The sequence below is a fragment of the Ciona robusta genome, chromosome 4 (genome assembly GCF_009617815.1).
Source record: "Ciona robusta chromosome 4, ASM961781v2".
Lineage (NCBI taxonomy): Eukaryota > Metazoa > Chordata > Ascidiacea > Phlebobranchia > Cionidae > Ciona > Ciona robusta.
In genome coordinates this window covers 7410717-7431214 of record NC_143238.1, presented here as the reverse complement: position 1 = coordinate 7431214, position 20498 = coordinate 7410717, and the positions used below count along the sequence as shown (strand labels likewise).

The 20498-nt window shown below is 36.0% G+C and overlaps 5 protein-coding genes across 5 annotated transcripts; 1 reads left to right on the top strand and 4 right to left on the bottom strand.

Moving 5' to 3' along the window:
- Nucleotides 1–526: 526 nt before the first annotated feature.
- Nucleotides 527–3419, top strand: LOC149737270 (ADP-ribosylation factor-like protein 3). The gene is made up of 5 exons (XM_089877618.1): nt 527–685; nt 1513–1656; nt 2149–2316; nt 2632–2817; nt 3211–3419. The coding sequence occupies exons 1-5, from the start codon at nt 683–685 to the stop codon at nt 3256–3258; spliced, it is 549 nt and encodes a 182-aa protein (XP_089733744.1). The 5' UTR covers nt 527–682; the 3' UTR covers nt 3259–3419.
- A 41-nt stretch (nt 3420–3460) lies between these two features.
- LOC149737269 (UDP-galactose translocator-like) lies at nt 3461–8001 on the bottom strand. The gene is made up of 6 exons (XM_089877598.1): nt 7852–8001; nt 6743–6928; nt 6383–6534; nt 5942–6064; nt 4802–4994; nt 3461–4250 (listed from the first exon to the last, which is right to left on the bottom strand). Exons 1-6 carry the CDS (start codon nt 7892–7894, stop codon nt 3931–3933), a joined length of 1017 nt encoding a protein of 338 aa, XP_089733724.1. The 5' UTR covers nt 7895–8001; the 3' UTR covers nt 3461–3930.
- Nucleotides 8002–8143: 142 nt separating this feature from the next.
- Nucleotides 8144–10224, bottom strand: LOC149737268 (peroxisomal membrane protein 4-like). Its single transcript, XM_089877614.1, has 4 exons — nt 9939–10224; nt 9665–9727; nt 9185–9395; nt 8144–8889 (listed from the first exon to the last, which is right to left on the bottom strand). Exons 1-4 carry the CDS (start codon nt 10031–10033, stop codon nt 8623–8625), a joined length of 636 nt encoding a protein of 211 aa, XP_089733740.1. The 5' UTR covers nt 10034–10224; the 3' UTR covers nt 8144–8622.
- A 963-nt stretch (nt 10225–11187) lies between these two features.
- LOC149737267 (N-acetylgalactosamine kinase-like) lies at nt 11188–16641 on the bottom strand. The gene is made up of 11 exons (XM_089877589.1): nt 16525–16641; nt 15975–16050; nt 15633–15769; nt 15057–15175; nt 14724–14842; nt 14327–14425; nt 13968–14120; nt 13307–13517; nt 12772–12970; nt 12303–12501; nt 11188–11763 (listed from the first exon to the last, which is right to left on the bottom strand). Exons 1-10 carry the CDS (start codon nt 16596–16598, stop codon nt 12303–12305), a joined length of 1386 nt encoding a protein of 461 aa, XP_089733715.1. The 5' UTR covers nt 16599–16641; the 3' UTR covers nt 11188–11763.
- LOC149737266 (uncharacterized) lies at nt 16632–20339 on the bottom strand. The gene is made up of 5 exons (XM_089877613.1): nt 20198–20339; nt 18867–19924; nt 18063–18191; nt 17607–17747; nt 16632–17155 (listed from the first exon to the last, which is right to left on the bottom strand). The coding sequence occupies exons 2-5, from the start codon at nt 18998–19000 to the stop codon at nt 16918–16920; spliced, it is 642 nt and encodes a 213-aa protein (XP_089733739.1). The 5' UTR covers nt 19001–19924; nt 20198–20339; the 3' UTR covers nt 16632–16917.
- Between the last annotated feature and the right edge of the window lie 159 nt (nt 20340–20498).

Genomic DNA, 20498 nt, shown 5'->3' with positions numbered 1-20498 from the left:
AATTTATTTTTTGTTTTTAAATAATGAAAAACTAGTATTTTAAAACAGCTGTGGTGAAAAAAAATCATTATAAGAAACTGTCTAGTGCAAAAACAAACTCAATATTACACAGATTAGTTTATTACTGAATAGTTACATTAATTATAACACACAATTCAAAAAATTACTTTATATTAGTTATTTTTTAACTGTTTTACTGAAATATAATCATTAAATTTTCCAAAAAGCTCCAAACCATATGTTTATTATACGATCTCGGTGCAACCGCTGTTATTATGGACACCGCTTTTTTATTTACCGTCGTCAACAGCTGGAGATGAAACGAAAGATTAAAATTTCATTGATTTTTGCGGCTTCTAAAGCAATATAAGCGATGTAGGACGTTTACAATTGTAATTTTGGATTTGTTTTGAATATCCTATTCGTTATAGAGGGTATTTATGTATATTTCTAACACTTTTGCTGGTTAAGGAATTTAGTTTCCTTTTTTAACGTGAATAGTTGTGATTGGGTTCGAATGACAGTAATAAGTGTTTAAACAGTCAACAGTGTATGTTTCACATTGCATTTATTTTCAGACTTGAAAACTTTTCTTATTTGAAATTTGCTGACAGTAAGCATAATAGTCAATTGTGAGTCAGCAGTTTTAGACAATATCTCTTGTGTGACATCATAGTTAATCATGGTAAGTTTTTATTTCTTTTAAAACAATATTTTTAATTTAAATTGTGAACATGTGTTTAGTTTCATTAATGTTTAAAACCGTTTTAAACAACTTTAATTCTCTTTTTGATTTTAAAAACTTTGCCTTTTTCATTTCATTATTTATTGTTTTATAAATATCAATTTGTTTGAATAAAAACAAATACTTATGACGTTCATATAACGACTGTTGTTTTACAGTTACTTTCTATCTTTTGTATTATTTCTGCTACCAGGCATAATGAAATATACGCATTATAATATGTTTGATTTATACGAAGAACAAAGTCTAAATTTTTGTGTTTTGCATATTACTGTAAGTTTCATTGCCATAACTGATAAAATAAATTTGTTATTGTACAAAGAGACGAGTTATGACATCATAAACATAATTGTTACTTGACAATGCTTCTACATTGTTGACGTAGTTGCCATGACAACGGCCTACTTTTCTTTCGTGAATAAATTATAAAGATGAATAATGAACGATAAACAAGTGAAGGGATAATTATTTGCCGACGTGGGTGACTGCTCATCACATTCTTTATGATGTCATAAATATGGAAACTTTTACCGCTAATTTTAGTCATAGTTTAAATAATCTGATCTTTGATTGGATTAAAATAAATATATCTTCCACCTATACTTTGGTTGGTTATATTTTACATAACAAAAGGTGGGAATAACCAGCAGAACAACAGTCGTTAGAAAACAAAATAAATAACACCCATAAATATTGTTCCCCCACCCATTAATATTGTTCCCCCACCCATTAATATTGTTCCACCACCCATTAATATTGTTCCCTAGGGTTTGTTGAAATTATTGCGGAAATTAAAATCGGAATCGAACAAAGAACTTCGTATTCTGTTGTTAGGCCTCGACAACGCTGGGAAAACTACGATCTTAAAGAAACTCGCATCGGAAGATATAAACCATATTACCCCAACACAGGTGACGTGGTGAATGTGAATCGTTCATCCTCGCAAGGCGGGGCAACCATTGTCATTATTACACGGGTGTTCTGTTTCATACACCTCGTGCCTGCTTACAAGTTACCACGTATGTAACTTATTTATCCTCGCATGGCGGGGCAACGACAGTCACTATTACACGGGTGTTCTGTTTCATACACCTCGTGCCCGTTTACAAAGTTACCACGTATGTAACCTATTTATCCTCGCATGGCGGGGCAACCATAGTCATTATTACACAGGTGTTCTGTTTCATACACCTCGAGCCCGTTTACAAGAGCAAGGCACGCCATTGGACCAGAGATTTTAGTTAGCCCATTAACACATATGTATGTTCTATATGGGGAGACACTTCAGTTAGGCCTGAAATTTGAACCGCAGTCGGCCCAATAAGTTGTGTAACGTTGTTGATAATTAATTACCTGGTTCTAATTACTCAATCCAATGTGAATGATTAATGTTTTGTTTGCAGGGGTTTAATATTAAGAGCGTTCAAAGCCAAGGCTTCAAGTTAAATGTGTGGGATATTGGAGGTCAACGAAGGATTCGACCTTACTGGAGAAACTACTTTGAAAACACCGATGTTTTGATTTATGTTGTTGATAGCACAGATAAAAAACGATTGGAAGAAACTGGAGTTGTAAGTGGAGGGGGGGGATAAACAGAAAAAATAATGGTGTTTGTTTTATGCTTGAAAAAGTGGTGGCATGAAGTATATGAAACGGGACACCAAATAAGTTCTGTTTATTCTTACATCGTGTGCAAACATTGTTGTCTATTATGGCCGAATCCTAGATTCTCATGGTGTATCACACCCAGGGTGTTGGGGTAATGGGCCAACTCTGCCCTACATTCCATGGTGTACTAACCATATACAACAGAATGTCCTGCCTTTAATTTCTATTAAAATTGACAAGCTGCAGATAAAATTCATTGACCACCATTTTGTTTCCAGGAATTAGAAGAATTAGTAACTGATGAAAAGTTGAGCGGCGTTCCATTGTTGGTGTTTGCAAACAAACAAGATTTATTACAAGCAGCCCCAGCATCGGATATTGCTGATGGTTTAAGTCTCCATACCTTGAGTGGGAGAACTTACCAGATACAAGCTTGTTCCGCACTTAAAGGGGAAGGCATACAGGTCGGTGGGGGCATCGGGGGTGTATATTTTCATGGGGGGTAATGATGGTTGTTATAACACAAGTGTTCTGTTTCATACACCTTGTGCCTGCTTTCAAGTTACCGCGTATGTAACTTATTTACCCTCATGTGGTGGGGCAATGACAGTCGCTATAACACGGGTGTTATGTTTCATACACCCCGTGCCCTCTTACAAGTTACCACGTATATGTAACTTTGTGGGTGATTGTTTTTCTGTATAGCTGACAATTTGGACAACCCATTAGTGACCACTGGGTTGAAGCAATATGCCCACAATGGTGGCAGCAACAACCTTGAACCAATTATTCTTCAGCCATTTAAAATACAGCTGTATCATCATATTTATGACACCACAACCCCCATTATTACACAGGACGGGCTTGAATGGGTGATGAAGACGGTTTCAAAGAAGAAGAAATGATCAACATATTTTGTGCTCGAATATTTTTGTAATATTTTATACTGAAGAGTCGTAAAATAATTATTAATTATGTCGTATATATAACAGCAATTGATCTTTTTCTGCCAAACAACTTAAATTAAACCTATACTCACTGTGCAAAATGGTACAGTAACACTATACACTCCAGTTTTGTTGTTTTTGTAACTTTGTGGACAGAACATGATCTAGTACAGTTTATTAAAACACACCTAATGATATAAATTGCAATCAAACTATTAAGTACTTGGATATAAAATGTGTAAAATAAATGCCCACGCACCACGCAAAGTGCTACGAAAATAAAACATATTCTGCAAAAAAACTGCATAAAATATTTTGTTACCTCTTATAGAAAACTATCAAACATTACTACAGACATAAACATAACATTAAGGCTATCAATTAAGAGGCACCAAACGTGGGGTGGCAGGGTGGGCAGACCAACCCTGGAATTTCTGCATTAATCACTAAACATTACAACCAATAAGTTAGATTTGTTTCACAGGATTGTGTGTCTAACTATCCCTGCCTCCCCTGTGTTTATGTAAGTTTGGTGCCTTTAATTATCATGGTGTGGTGTGCCTATATATTATTGCTGCTTTCATAGCATAATAGACATAATATATTAATGCTACTTTATGGCTAACACAATTAAGTTGTGCGTGGCAACGACGGTTCTGGCTTTGGTAGACTGTATAAATATACAGCAGTGATAACCAACGTCGCGCCAATAATAAACATAGTGCTGATATGGAAACCTAGAAAAAGTGCCGAAAAAATGGTGGAAATTATTATTGATACTGATGTGGCAAATCCTTTAAGTATATTGTCTGCGTATTTGATAACCAATGCAACCAACAATCCACCGAAAGCTTGGTTGGAAACTATAAACAGCACTAAGGGGCTGAAACCGAAGAAAAAACCTTTTTCAACGACTTGATCTCCATCTTTGGTCAAAACTCCAATGATTCCTAGAAATAGATTCCTTTTTTAACGCTGAGTTGACACACGTATGCATTGGCGTCATTGTTATCAGAAACATTTTTAGAGGGGAGGGATTCTTTATTCACGTCCGTGAGCGGACACAGATGCAAAAAGATTTAACAAAAAATCATGCGTCTGCCGGTGTGTGAACATTGTGTCCTTGTCAATTGGTTTGTTTTGTCTTTTGCATGGCAGCAGGTTTTAAACAAAAGACCATTATAAAATTGCTGCCTAATTTTTAAAATATTCTTAAAATTTGCCATTTAAATTGGGATGCTTAGCACCCTATAACATTGCAACGGTACCCACCCTATGCGTGTATCTGATAACAACAATAAGTTTTAATGCCGCAGCGCTTTGTTTAGTTACCAATATTTCCAATATTTTGTGTCACCACACCGCAACAATAAGCAACACACTGGTTACGACCCCAAACAAGCTAAAAATCTGACATTCTACACTTTATGTGACCTTTGTGGCAGCTTAAGCCTCAAGCCACCTTATATTGCTTGTACGATGCAACACAAACACAACTAACCTGTTACAACACCAAACAAACTAAGTTGAACATTCCTCATCCAAACCGAACATTTTGATCCTTTTAATATTTTTTCAAAGTAAACCCCAGCAAATCCTGATGATAAACAAGACACAATAACCGCAGCTAGACCAAGGAAGGCATTTTGTTGGGTGGGTGAGGTGGGGTTGGCACTTGAAGATTGAACCTCAACCTGGGTGGGGAATGATTCATCAATATATTAAGATACATTAAGTTGTTAGGATATAAATTTGTATAGAACCACAGGCACCAAACCTGGGGTGGCAGGGTGGGCAGGTCAACCCCAGAATTTTTAACACAGCATTAACTAGCAAACTAATGGAACAAAATTGAATTTGTTTCACAGGATTGTGTGTCTAACTATCCCTGCCTCCCCTGTGTTTATAATTAAAGTTAAGAAAACATACAAATATTATTTTTAAAACATAGATTTGAAAAGAACACACTCAACTACACTATTGTGTGCGTTTTATCAATCTTTATAAATCTACATAGGTGAGGTTTTAGACAAGGTGTGACACGGAATATGGGTGGAATTGCGTAAGATTACGTGGCATAACACGCTCCACGCCTCAGAAACCATTATAGAATGATAAATAACAAATCTACCATGTTATTCTAAATACATCACATTCACATTTAATTACTGTATCTTTATTTTGGGGAACATTGTATAAATATAACATTTAAACATATTTATTTCAGTATATAGTTGAATCATTTAATTGTATTTAAACTAAAATGAATATATTTACATAATATATCATTTAACTGTTCCTTTAAATAAATGATTAATGCCTTCAATTTGGATTCACACCTTTGCCAAGTCATTCAGTGTATAGTTTTCTAACGTAACGTCACCGAAGATTTGCGAAAATTATCGTATATATGTTTTATTGAGGTATGTATAAAATATATTGTATGTTCAAGAGATGGAGCATCAATGATCCTCCAACAAAGGTGTTATGTCAGCTATACAAGTGACTTCATAACAAACAAAATTATTGAGTCATAGCATTAGACATGTTGATGAACATTCACACAAACTTTTATGCAGAAAATCAAACCCCTTTTTCCTTCAATAAAAACCAGTAAATTCAAAACCAGTCAAGCTCCCACCTGCACAGTGGCCACCCCAATAAACAACAACAACATTGAACTCCATTGTAGTTTAGAAAGTGATCGTCCAAGCATGAACACCGAAAACATGGCCGTCGTTAATATCTTTAACTGGTACGATACCTGTGGTGTATGATGTTTTAATAAGTGGTGTGATGTCATAATGGGGGTGTGATGTCATGATACCGTTTTTAAATATGGTTCTATACATATAGCCATTCAATGATCGGGTTTGTGGCAAGACACTTAGCGGTAATTGCTTCAAACCAGTGATCACTAATGGGTTGTCTAAATTATCAGCCATACAAAAAACAATCATCTACAAAGTTACATACGTGGTAACTTGTAAGTTGGCACGAGGTGTATGAAACAGAACACCTGTTTATACTGTCATTGCTCTCACCAAGAATAAACAAGTTACACCTGTTCATTCCAACCGACCTGAAAAGTAGCAGCAGGTAGGTTAGACACCGCAATGTAAAGAAGGTTGTTTTGAATCATGTAAATAATGGCCGGGATGAAAACTTTCATCGTATCGAGAGGTTGAAGGATTATATTCTGATGAAGATAGCTCAACCAATCCTTTACATTTCCTGCAATAAGCAAAGATCACGGTGTTGGTTGATATTCACCAATAGTATTTAACATAACAAACATATATATATATTGTTATTTATCTTCTCAAATACGATAACGAAGATCAAACTAATTAAAACAATAAAGAGAATTAAATTAGCGACAAAACTGACAATTGTTAAAACACAGTGCAGGTAAAAACTACTTAATTGTTTAAATTCTTACCCTTTTTCTCGACCAGCATAATGGTAAGGGAGGTTGTAAGTTTAAGCAACTCTGCGGTAACTACGGCAACCGTCGCAAAGAATTGATCACCCTCTTTATTACGTGCATATTTCATACTTAAAATAAGAGTCGCGTTTTGAAAGATAAGAAAAGCAAGCGAAACATATTTCATATTCGCTGCTGCGGCTGAAAAACAGAAGAACTTTTTACAAAAAGTCTAAATACTTGTTTTATAATAATGTCATTACCTTAGTTTTATAATTTGAATCAATTTAAACAGATATATATAGATAGATACATACTACGCAGTTTACATTTTACCTTCCCACATCATTAAAGATGGTTTTAGTTTTAACCGAAACTTATGAAAATAATGACAACTGTGTCATGTGTGTAAGGTTTGTTATGTTTGTATTGAAACTTCATGTCTGAAGCACTAAAGATAACCTCCCAAAACATGCAACAAAGTATTTAGTTTTGGGTTTTAATATTCAACTGTAAAGTGCCTTTAATCATATGGTTCAGTTTCAATACAAACCCTGTTTACTTTGTTAACTTATCAGTAGTAACTGTTAAACCTATGCCACTTACTAAATAACTATAAATAACAATGTTTACTGCCCTGACTACTAACAACTTTATAAACTAAACTAAATGGTGCTAGTAAAGAATCCTCCCCCCTACGTTATCTGCTAACTAATCTATCCATATACTAACCACCAACTACCGGCAAACTTCAAAACACTTTTCCACCAGCCCCCTAATCTGTAACAAACCGGAGGAACCTTCACTAGTTCCAAATTAATAAATACTAAGCAAAGCTTTTTTTATAAAAATACACCACGATAATACCAGCGTTAACATTACTACGTGGATTAATAGCATTAAAGGTTTATTACGTCATTACAGGAAGGACTGGCAGTATCCGGTAATTTAAACTCCAGGAAATAGCGATTAAATTACTTCAGTCGCAACAATTGATTGCTAACTTTGATGATTTGCCACGTTAACAGCAAATTTAACATTTTACCGGTGTGTCGTAATTATAACATTATTTTAATTTATTTATACAGCAAATATATTAGAATATTAATATTAAAGCATCGTACCTGGCATATTGGGGCGTTTTTCGTCGTCAGATACCCCTCCCATTTATTGAACTTCTTAAAGTAAACTCAAAATTTTCGGGGAATTTTTCACTTTTTGGTAAACTGCAGACGCGGCTGATTTACATAAACATCTTATACTCTTCGCGAAAACGGGGTGTATTTTAAGATTTGACCAAAACATTTATATAAATCAGAGTTTATATACGGGCACTGATTTACATTACCACTTCAATTTGCAATTAACACAACGATTAATATATGTATATAAATAATTTACTACAAAACAAACGGATTTTGTATTAATGATTATAATTGCAACAAATAAAATTTTGATTTAGCAAACAAGTAATATGATTTAATTTGAAGTAGATTTTGTCAATCTTATTAAAGATTATAATTATTTCAAACTGCACAATACTAAACAACACTGGGTAAAATATATATAAAAATCAACTGAAATAGGTTTAGGAACAATTGTCTAAATACGAATGAAGGTAACTTAAGAAACCTATAGGAAACACCCATGTTATAACTCCCATATTTTCCCGCCCATGGGAGGAACAATCAGTTACATTCACTTATTAAAAAAAAGTTTTGCATATTTTGTTTTAAATAGGTGGAACTTCATTAGTGGATATGAAGTAACAGGAAGTATAGCAAGAAAAAAAATAATTATATTGGTCTTTTAGTTTTACATTGCACAAATGTTATAGTGCATGCCCTGTATATAAAGACAATTTATCATAAATTAAAAACCTTATTCAAAAATTGTTACGGTAATTTATTGTAGACCAAAAAATCCCAAATATTATTCCATTTATTGCTATCATGATATAAATAAGTCATTGAAGCTTGGAGGGAGGGTTGCAAAGTATGTTTATGGTTCTCAAATAACCATAACACCACCCCCCACATTGTGGCAGCAAACACAGGGAATATTTTGACCCCGTTTAATTTTTCTTCTGACGGAAAATAACCTCGTTCCGTCGCAACTCGACACAAACCAAATATTATGCGCGACAGAAGGTACATGTTGATCTGGGAAGACAATGAAATGTTTAAATGAATGAAACTTATTTATCCTCGCATGGCGGGGCAACGACAGTCGTTATAACACAGGTGTTCTGTTTCATACACCTCGTGCCTGCTTACAAGTTACAACATATGTAACTTATTTATCCTTGCATGGCGGGCAACGACAGTCGTTATAACACGGGTGTTCTGTTTCATATACCTCGTGCCTGCTTACGAGTTACCACCTATGTAACTTCATGGAAGATTGGTTATCAGTATTTAGTTAATTAGGTTACATATCCAACCAATCACACCACACCTGCATATTGATCGGGTTTTTCTCCCCAAACACAAGATACCCGGCAAACGCAGCTGCGGGAATCACATGAAGTGGGTTTTTACCAATGCTGGGTTTGGAGGATGTTTTGGATAAAGTCGTCGTCAAAAGTTTGTATAAAAACGTGAACTGCGCTAAGTTCCTCGCGTGCTGGTAAGTGGCTCGCAATATTAAACGAATTTTGTCTTTTAATCTGGAAATAAAAATATGATGAGCTTAGTTTAATAGTGATTGCAAAATAAATGCAGTTGTAATAAACTAGTTGGTTGAAAGATAAGAGCAAAAACATAAATGTTAATTTTTCTACACTGCATTAATCAGTAAACATTACAACCAATAAGTTAGATTTGTTTCACAGGATTGTGTGTCTAACTATCCCTGCCTCCCCTGTGTTTTACAAAGTTTGGCGCTTATGAAAATAATATAATCAGTATCAATACCTATGTGAATAAACCAACTTACGGAACATCCTTGAAAAGGAAAGTCATCACAAGCGCGTGAGGGAAACGTATCTTTACTCCGTACCTGGAATAAGAAGTTTATGTTAGCTAGGGTAGACTATGAATGTTAGAATGTATGGAACTTATTTATCCTTGCATGACGCGGCAACAACAGTCGTTATAACACGGGTGTTCTGTTCCATACACCTCATGCCTGCTTACGAGTTACCACGTATGTAACTTTGTGGGTGAGAGATTTTGAATGGCTAATAGTTTGAGCATAGAGACAAACTTACACTATTCCATTCCTGATCCCCTTGAGCAAAGATAATAGTTGCTGGTGGTTCCCAGATTGCAGAGTCTGGTTGATTATTTGCAATAAACTTGACATATTGACCGTTTACAAAACCTAACAGTAACCTGCTGGTACACAAAACGCAGTTATATACTTACACGCTCAACACGCATATAGGTTACATACATAGATTCATTATCATAGCGCGAACAAGTATGCGCCTAAAACTCCGTTACTAAACTCCGCAGGCAACTAAATAGTACAATATAATCTTTCACAAAGAAGCATACAAACGCTATACAAACATAGATTAAATCATATTTTCAAATAAACAGTTAACATTACATGGGACTATACAAAGAAGACGGAAAAATTTTTCCGCTAGAGGCGGTAATTATTTAAATTAAAAAATACGAAAAAACGAACAAAACAGCACTACAAAGTGTTAATAAGTGTAAAACAAATTAATTAAATAATAAAACTACCTTTCCAAATACGTAAAACACTAGTAAGAACATATTTCCCACATTAGGTCGGTTATATACGCTCTTTCGTTGTGTCTACTGTCGTCGAGTCTGTGGTGTAGCGGTTTGCGTGCGGTCGTAAACTCTCTTTGTTTCATTTTTACCGGGTTCGAGTCCCGCACAGTGGAATACTTTTTTATCTTTTTTTTTCAAGTTTTTTTTGTTTGACGAGTTTGGGGTTAGGAGTTAGGGGTTATGGGGTTAGGGGTTAGGGGGTTAGGGGGTTAGGGGTTAGGGGGTTAGGGGTTAGGGGTTAGGGGTTAGGGGTTAGGGGTTAGGGGTTAGGGATTAGTGTTAGGGGTTAGAGGTTAGGGGTTAGGGGTTTATATCTTATGTGTATAAACCGTGAAACTAACTGCTCCCCATAAAATAGAGAAACGAATTTGTCATCGCATCCTAGCGGAAAATTTTTTCCGTCTTCTCTGTATAGCTCCATGTGTTAACATTACCGCACCTGCAGTTTTAAATCGGACTTTGATCCCTATTCCCTAGGTATTTGAACAACGTTAATGTTGGAAAACCAACCGCCATTACTGGTCCCATATTGGTCATTGTATAGTGGGAACACATTTGTTCATGCGCGACAAATATTTTAAAGTATATTTACATTTTTGATATAAATAACCAAACCAACCAGAAGTCATGCCTGTTTTTCCACACACTGCAATAGCTTCAGCAACTCGACCGTGGGCATGGGAGTGGCAAATATATAGTTACCCAACAAAATAAAAATGCTGCAATATTAAGTTTAATTTGTATGAAAAATTGCACAATATGTAATGATAATCCACAATGAATAAAATAAACGGATTCGGGATATTATTAAAATTATAGAAGATATTTTGCTACTTGATAAAGTCTTGCCAAATAGCAGGCGAAACGTTTGAATACAATTAACAGTTTTAAACCATAGAAGTCAAAACAATTATTTTAAACACAAAAGAATCAAAAACAGTTGTTTCTTTTTTATAGGTTACTATCAAGTGCTACAAAATACAAAACAGACAAAAATTAGGCCCCCAAAAAGATTGTATATGAGAGATAATTTGCTTAAATGGCATCGTCAGTCTTTTTTTAAATAGAATCAATTCTAATATATTTCGTAACAATTCTGACTGCCCAGACTAGGTTAGATTCACAGAGTATACTATAGTTATAAATTAAAATATCTGTAATAAACTGCTTTCTCATAACAACAGAAAGGTTTTAATACTGTTTCTATTATGGATATTTGATTTTGATGTTGATGAGATAATATATTAGATACTTGAAATTAAAGATGAACTTGATGTGTGGCAAGACCTGGGAAAAAATAAATTGAAATTTGCTATTATATGCTAAACATTATATAGTAGGTTGGGGTAAGATGGTACAGTAGGTTGGGGTAAGATGGTACAGTAGGTTGGGGTAATACAGCCCTTTTTTTATAGTCCCATATGGTAATAAACCAATTACATTTACAGATATATATAACTGTATAAATAACCATCTTTGCTTAAAATGAAGAAACTGGTGTCACATATATATATGTGTATAGGTTGGTATGTTTGTATTGAAACTGACCACAAAGTCTTTTGTTTTATGCAGTGGGGACATTTAATCTATGCTGCCATGAGTAAAGAGATAAATAAGTTGTAAATATTTAGTAGGGTGAGGGAAGATGGGACACCTTTTCATTCTGTTTTCTTGTCCCATTTTGAAGTAAACAATGATCATTCATAGAATTATAAAACCATATAGTTATAAAAGAGGAGTCACGACTCCTATATGCTGTTGTTTCTATATAATTGATACTTTTGACCATAATTATAATAATAAAATTTCATTTTTATAGTCCCTACCTATATAACATACACTCCAGCTCCACCACCAGGGGCAGTAAAGAACACAGCCTTCGCAAACTCGTCGTCGTTCATGTTGGCATAGTAACTCGTTCGTAACGAACCAATGAAACTGTTTAGTTTATCACTGGGTACCAACGATACAGCACATCCACCCCAACCAGCGCCGGTGAACCTTGAACCCAATGCCCCGTGCTTTCTGTTGGTAAAATTAACATTGTTAAAGGTACTAAAGATATATGGCCAAGTTATGGACCTTTTATTCTATATGGGTGAAGTCCTACAGTGAGGCATGCTAGGAGACCTGGGCCAGAGTTAGCCCATTACCCCAACAACCAGAGTGATACGTGCTACAACCCATTAGTGGCCACTGAGTTTGGGCAATTGCCGTTAGTGTCTTGCACAAGGTCACATGCGTCCACAATCGTAGCTGCGACAAACAACCCGGATATACAAAGAATTCCATTACCTGCACAACTCAGTAAGTTGGTCCAGTTCCTTACAACTTGCTTCGTACAATCGTGAACAACTATCATGGCTTTCATTCATCAGCTCCCCTAGTTTAACGAGGGGGTTGGTAGTCTCACTGCAGACCTCCTTAAATTTGAACACACGTCGTGCTTCACTGAACACATGCGTTGCTCTCTGCTTCAGTTTAAACGAATCAACTGGAAAACATTTTTTTAAATTTGTAGACCAAAAGATATGCGTTCGATGCTCAATGCTGCTACCATTGTGCAGTGCATATTTAGGTAAGATCACCCACAAAGTTACATTCGTGGTAACTTATAAGCAGCCAGGTGTATGAAAAAACTTGTATCTTTAGAAGCACAGTGGTTAAAGTGATTCCCTATAAACATGAGGGCGTTGGGTTCAAGGCTCGGTGCTGCGGCTTATGTTGCCAGCTTGCCCCTCCAAGCAAAGATAACTGCCTTGGAAATTTTGAATATTCGTTTGCAATATGTCCCAACCTTGTTATTCAAACACCAACAAAATTCGCCCACCTTGACTTGTATTTTTAAACAGTAGTTTTTCCTTCACTTCCTCCCCAGACATTCCAAGTTGTTGTCCAACCTCCCCAACATTATATGGATGATCATGCATCAGATCGTCCACCATCTTAACCATGCTATCGAGATCAACACCCAACACCTCATGGACGTCGCCGAGTGTCTTTACTTGGCTACGATCTAATGATTTCCATGAAGCTAACATCTGCACCGTTTAGGTTCAACTATATTAGAAATAGTATTCTGCGCTGGGCTTTTACAGAAGTTGCAACATACATTTTGAACTTTATTTTGTCTTAAAAATACAAACATTTGTAATTTAGAAAATGTAACATAACCTACCTCAGTGGTTGGGTGCTTACATTATAACCGGAGGTTACCGGGTTCAATGCTCGGTCCTGATACCATTAGTAAGCACTTGGTTTGCTGATTGGAGCTTAAATGTCTTGGCCAAGGACGCACACCCACGATGGTGACACCACCCAAAGTCCTAAATTACTGTTCAGGTCCTGATGCTGTCACCATCGAGGGTGTGCGATGCTGCTTCGTATCCTTCGGTTTTGAAGCAACCCAAACCACTGCGCTACATTGCTAGCTATGTACTGGCATACCAGCTGACCTACCACTCACAAATACAACACATTTTCCCCCCAACCTGTGCGGCCACTTTGCATTCTGTCACCCTCGTGTTAAAATGTGCTGTGTCGGCTTTCTTCATTGTGACACAGCTGTTTGTGACGACAAACACGGCACCATCGGGTAGAACGACGTTGTCCGATCGTAGGGGGTTGAATGAAATCAACTTTGCCTAGAGAAGCCAACATTAATTGATGTTATAGTAGTTTTTTAACTGTACGCTGGCCCCTGGTGTGTTATGTTAATTCATGAAAAAACTTTTTTAAGAACTTTCGTTTTGTTGCTAATTCCTTTCTCTTTTTCAACCCTTTTTCCTTTTTTAAAATATATATTAACTTTATCTCACATTATTGAAGTAGAAACAACACATCAACCTACCATCCCCTGTTGAGCGAGGAACGAGATGGATTGATCCATACCGCCACCTTGTGTACCGATGTAATGCTCGCATCGCATACAAATGTCGGCAAGTTCCAACTAAACATAAAGTTAGCATTATAAACTTATCGCAGCTACCATTGTGGCGTATGTGTCCATGGACACTTAATGGCAATTGCTTCAACCCAATGGTCACTAATGGGTTGTCCAAATTGTCAGCCATACATAAAACAATCACCCATAAAGTTACATACGTTACAACTCTTAAGCGGGCACAAGGTGTATGAAACAGAACACTCGTGTTATAACTACTGTCGTTGCCCCACCATGCGAGGATAAATAAGTTACATTCATATAATACACCAATGATGAATATAAGATGTTTATGTGGCCTCACCCGTGTCAGCAAAGAGTTACACGCATGGGCGGTTGCAAGCCCGGCAGCGCACACGAGAGCACTTGAACTGGAGAGACCAGCGGCTTGGGGGACGCTACCATCAACCATTATGTCCATTCCTGAAAGAAGCATCAAGGTCATTATATGTGGGGTTTAAAGGTTGCAGTGGGGTTAAGGCAGCGTGGGATTGAACCTGGAATTAAGGTCAAAGTTACTCCAACACCCAGGATGCTACAACCCATTAGTGACCACTGGGTTGGATCCAATTGCACAAGAACACATTCCCACTTAAAAGTAGCAAGCATTGAACCACTGACACAATACACCACTAACCTGGTAGGTTGCTAATATTAGATGATTCTATGATTCCCTTAATACCACACAATATATAATTGAACCACGCTGGTTTGTCACTGTTGATGGTGAAGGTAGTCGTGTCTCCAATGTAATCACTATGATGATGTATTAATATATTAGTAAAGTAATATAACTTTATTGTGGCTTCAGGTATAGCAAGCCAGAATGTATTTTATATATAAAGCAGAAAATATAACTAGTTTAACTAATTTAACTAGTGTGTAGTTGTCAATGGATGCTTGTATAAACAAATGAGCACGAGGTGTATGAAACAGAACACTATGGTTATAACGACTGTCATCGCCCTGCCATACCAAGATTAGGTAAAAAGCGTGATATTTTTAATTGGTAAAAGTTCGGTGAATTTTTGCGGCATTCTACAAAAACTTTTGCAACTTCGAGAACCTTTGTTGTGCCTGATCATTGGTATAGTATATCTTAAATAATACTCAGCCCAAGTTGGACTCGCAAATATTTTCGCCGTGGCCGTTTTTTAACATTACCAGTAAATAAAGACACAACTGAACATAAACAACTAAAATCCAACTTTACCTGAACGCAGAGTTAATGTTTGAAACACGAAGCACCGTCGATGAGTTTGTTCGAACAGCGAGACTAAGATCTTGTGTTAACGCCATCGGCAAGACGGAATATCCACAATAATCTATGTGTTCCCCTATCAAGTTTACCTGGGGGTGGAAGTTGTAGGGTGGGGAAGATGAATATTAGTGAGTGGTTTACAAAATTTTAAAGTTTTGAGGTAAAATTGTAATTCTTGTACTAAACTGGCCAACACCTTAAGACTCCGCATTTCATGCAGATCTCATGACATGTCCATATAAAGTAGAACCATAGAACTAGTTGCACATTATATATATAATAGAACCGACTTACCCTCCCAGGAGCGCGACTTACAAACTGAGGATCTTCATTAAATTTCTCCACAAACTTTCCGATCAATGTTTTGTACCTTGTGGTATGTAGTGAGGTAATTTAGTGTGGGTAACGTGTTTTATTAAAATCACCCTTTTATCTGAAACACCCAAAAACCTTTACACCTTGATTAGTTAACTTTTGAACAATGAGGAATAAGTATTCTCGTGCTAAACCAGGGGTTCCCAACCTTTTTTACACCATGCCCCCTTTACACCATGAAAATCAATTGTCTCCCTATTTTTCAACCTTTTGAACAAAACTAAGCAATGTCATTTTAATTAAAAAACTTGTTTATAAAGTAACTATTAGTTAAATTGACAAAACGATATCAACATGACACAATAAACATAATAGTACATTGGGAACCCCTGCGTTTAACAAAGAACTTGGCGATACAAAAATAAAACAATTTTAAATTAAAAAATATATTTTTACACAAAAGAAGGGATTGTCTAGCCTGAAACCCCCTAATTACGCCACTGTAGTGTTGTGTATATACGTGGTTTACCTGGTGTATCTTTCAACATTCGTTTCTTTCAAACTTTCCAAATCCATAGAAACAATATTAACAACAGGATCCATTATATTATATACTATTTCTATTAGTGTACAATATCTGCTGAAAAATGAAAAAAATTATAAAAAGCGAAATTTTGTGCGAAGCATTACATTTAACAAAAGCAAAAAGTTTTTTATAAATAAATAATAAAATTTATTCATTTTTAGACAAAATATTCGATATTTCGTTAAATTTGTTTGTCATGACATCATGAACAAATGGGTATTGTTATAATATAAGAGTTGATTGTGACATCATAGAAACCATTATCAAAAGTAATAAACAAACAATATTTAAATAACATTTGCGATACTTCGGCAACATTGGCTTGTCGCATAATTGTTATAACTCCATTTCTTCGTCGGCGAAATTATTTTCTTGTGAAGAATATTTCAAAATATTATCAGAGTTAATATGAAAGTTTGATTGACAGGTCATGTTTGATTGACAGTTCATGTTTGATTGACACTCCTGTATAATATCGGGCAGTGGTTTATCATCATTGTTTCTTTGTTTGATCGCTTCCATTATAAGGTTGGGAGGAGGTTTCCATAAAACAACGGCTGTGTTGGGGTCTAATCTGTAAAGTAGTTGGGTGTTAAAACTTTTTATCGAAATTAGGTATTCTAGGATATCCTAGACAAAAGGAATCAAATCTTACAGATTAGGAATTCTGTTCTGTGCATCCCTAATCGAAAGCGGTATTTACTAATAATATAACATATGCCTGATACTGATAGCAAGAACAGCAGAAAAACACTTCAGTTTTGTATATAAAAAATTACATTTATAAGGGGTGGCATAAAATAGAAAGATATTAATAATAATATAACATATGACAAAGCACAGCTACATAGTAAGTCGAAACCATGGTTTAGCGATTCTGACAACTTTTCCCAACTATAGGATACTGGATTCAAAGCCTGATGTTGCCGCTACTGTGGGCTTATATATCACATAAAGACGACTGCTTCATGAATGTGATGCCCACCACACGAAAATAGAGAATCTAATACACGGCCCAATTTCACCTTGGCATGGCTGGTGGTGTTTTTGGTTGAAACCCCCAAATTTCTTTTTTAAACTTATTTATTTCGTCCTGATACTCCTTAGAAATTTGTATAACGTGCATCTCGTTGTTGGGATCCTCCTCATCATCACTGTCGATTATCCTGTGTATATAGGGGGGGGGGGGTGTATAGGGGTAACGGTGAAGCAGCATAGAACGAAAAAAAATGTGAAGGGGAGTTTCAACTGAAAAAATGAAACAAAAAAATGGGGGGGGGGTAATTTACAAATAATTTTTATTATTATTTTTTTTTATAATGAGGTTTTGTGACCCCCACTGGGTGTAACACCATTCATCCAAAGATAAACAAGTTATACTTATTACACAAATGAACCAATATGCCAACTTTGGCCTATATTGTAGGCGCATTGTAGGCACTCCATTAATTTATAATACAATAGAACCAACTACAATCCACCTGCTTTCAATCTCTTCCAACGACAGCGTTTGTTTCGATTCAAAATTATGAACATTATTTGAAATATGCAGTTGATTGAGGTGTGATGTCACAATGTCTTCTGTGACCAAAACTTTACGCGGAAATATTCTGGAAACAAAAAGATGAAATGTAGAAGTTGTATATTATTGTTGTTGGTGGTATGTGTATTAAACTGGGTGTTTAAAACATAAATTATAATTATTTCTTCGATAAAGGAGATAAAGTTATTTAAAGAAGGAATTCAACAGCAAAATGAAAGTTGGTAAAACACGCTATGGATAAAAAGTGTGGGAAACAGTTTTAAATAAAAAGTGTGGCTGTTGCGGCGAATCAACACTAAGTTACTAAAATTTGTTTAAAATAAACCTTTGTTAGCGTGCAGCAAAACGCTGATACTTGTCTCTGTGATCTTTTGTAAATAGGAACATAAACTCTGATAAACTTATGAACCACAGTATGATCAACTGAACGCATCAGACAACAAACACGCAACAACTGTCGGCAAACTAAAGGTAGCTGTACACAGAATGGGTATTGCGTTTTTTTTACGCGCAAATACGGACAAAAACGGACTGAAACGGTTTCTGTATACAGCCACCTTAAGGCAGGGGCAGATGTGTGATTTTGTTGCAAACTTTTATGCAAGCCATAATTTGTCCCACCCACCGCAATTTATTTAACAAAGAACCGGATTGTCCGCGCGGATTCTAACGTTTGTAGGGAGCACGGGAAAAATACATCAGGAATCCATATTCTGCACAGCGGAAAAAATAAATCGCTTACTTTGGGCTTAATCCTCTACGTTTTAAACAACGTCTCTTCATGGAAACTTCGTATGGTGACGTAAAACGGAATCTGGCTCGGTTTGAGAGGTTGCAAATCATTTTGTAATTTTCGTTTTCCATTTCGTCCGACATGTTAACTTAACGAGGCAATAAAACTGAATGCAGCGAAACGTGACGCTTGCCGTTTATATATGAAGTATGACGTTATAAAACATAGAAATGTAATAATAAATATGTTACGAAATGGGGAGTGGAAGTGATGGATGAGTCAACGATTTGAAAATTAGCAGCAAATTAAGAGTGAATAAACACTAACGGGTAAAACCGTGGCTGATAAACCTAACAAAACAGAAGTGTTGTGGTTATTACCCTCTTCAATAATATTTATTACTTTAGTGTTCGTCATAATATTTGCAAAGTTAAATGAGTTCCCAATATTACTAAACCGGTGTTATCCGCATACGCCTACTATATTGTTGCCACCTCCGTTTAACACTCTACACTGCGGGGTAAGATGGATAACGTTAGCACATAATATCCCAGATTTCCTAATCATGTTTATTAAGTAACAACACTTTTTTACAGCAGAGAGGGTACAGTCATAAATTCTGTAAATAGACGCCGTGGCACAGTGGTTAGCGCGGTTGCCTGTAGCCATTAGGTAATGGGTTCAAGGCTCGTCGCTGCTACCATTGTGGGCGTATGTGTCCTTGGGCAAGACACTTAACAACCATTGCTCCAACCCAGTGGTCACTAATGGGTTGTCTAAATTACCAGCCATGCATAAAAAAATAAAAAAAAAACAAAAAAAAATAATCAACATTCACATTACATATTTTTTTGTTTACAAAACTTCCAGAAAAACAATTCCGCCAATATTTAGAACTTATAATTGAAATATTCCTCCGCCCTATACTTTATGACGTCACAACCAGGTATCGGATGCCTCTATTGTTCCATCATCTATGAGACAATCGGTTTGACTTTCCGGTTCATTGTTCGTTATTTAATTATGATCCGAAATTCAGTTGGTATAAAACTTCATTCCAAGCTAGACTGAAAACGCAAGGTGTTACGTATTAAAAGTTATAGCTATGACGTATTAAAAGTTATAGCTATGACGTAACAAAAGTTAAAGCTATGACGTAACAAAAGTAAGCTGTGACGTAACAAAACAAAAGCGGGCTGTGATGTAACAGAAGTTAGGTGTGACGTTACAAAAACAGCTGCGTGTTGCAAAACAAGATTTATCCAGTTAAGTTGTGTGAGAAAATCAAGAGACGCACGAAAGACAGCTATATATAATAAACAAAGATATATGAATCGCACCTGCGGCGGTATTTTAAGTTGATGTCCTTTGGATACACGAGGCTCGTCGCTGTGCTGCCATTGTGGGCGTATGTGTCCTTGGGCAAGACACTTAACGGCAATTGCTCCAACCCGGTGGTCACTATTGGGTTGTCCAAATTGTCAGTCGTATAAACGATCACCCACAACTTGTAATAAGGCACGAGGTGTATAAAACAGACACCCGTGTTATAACGACTGTCGTTGTCTGCCATGCGAAGGTAAATAAGTTACATTAATGATAAACAAACACGATTATTAGTTTAAAGTATGAATATAGAAT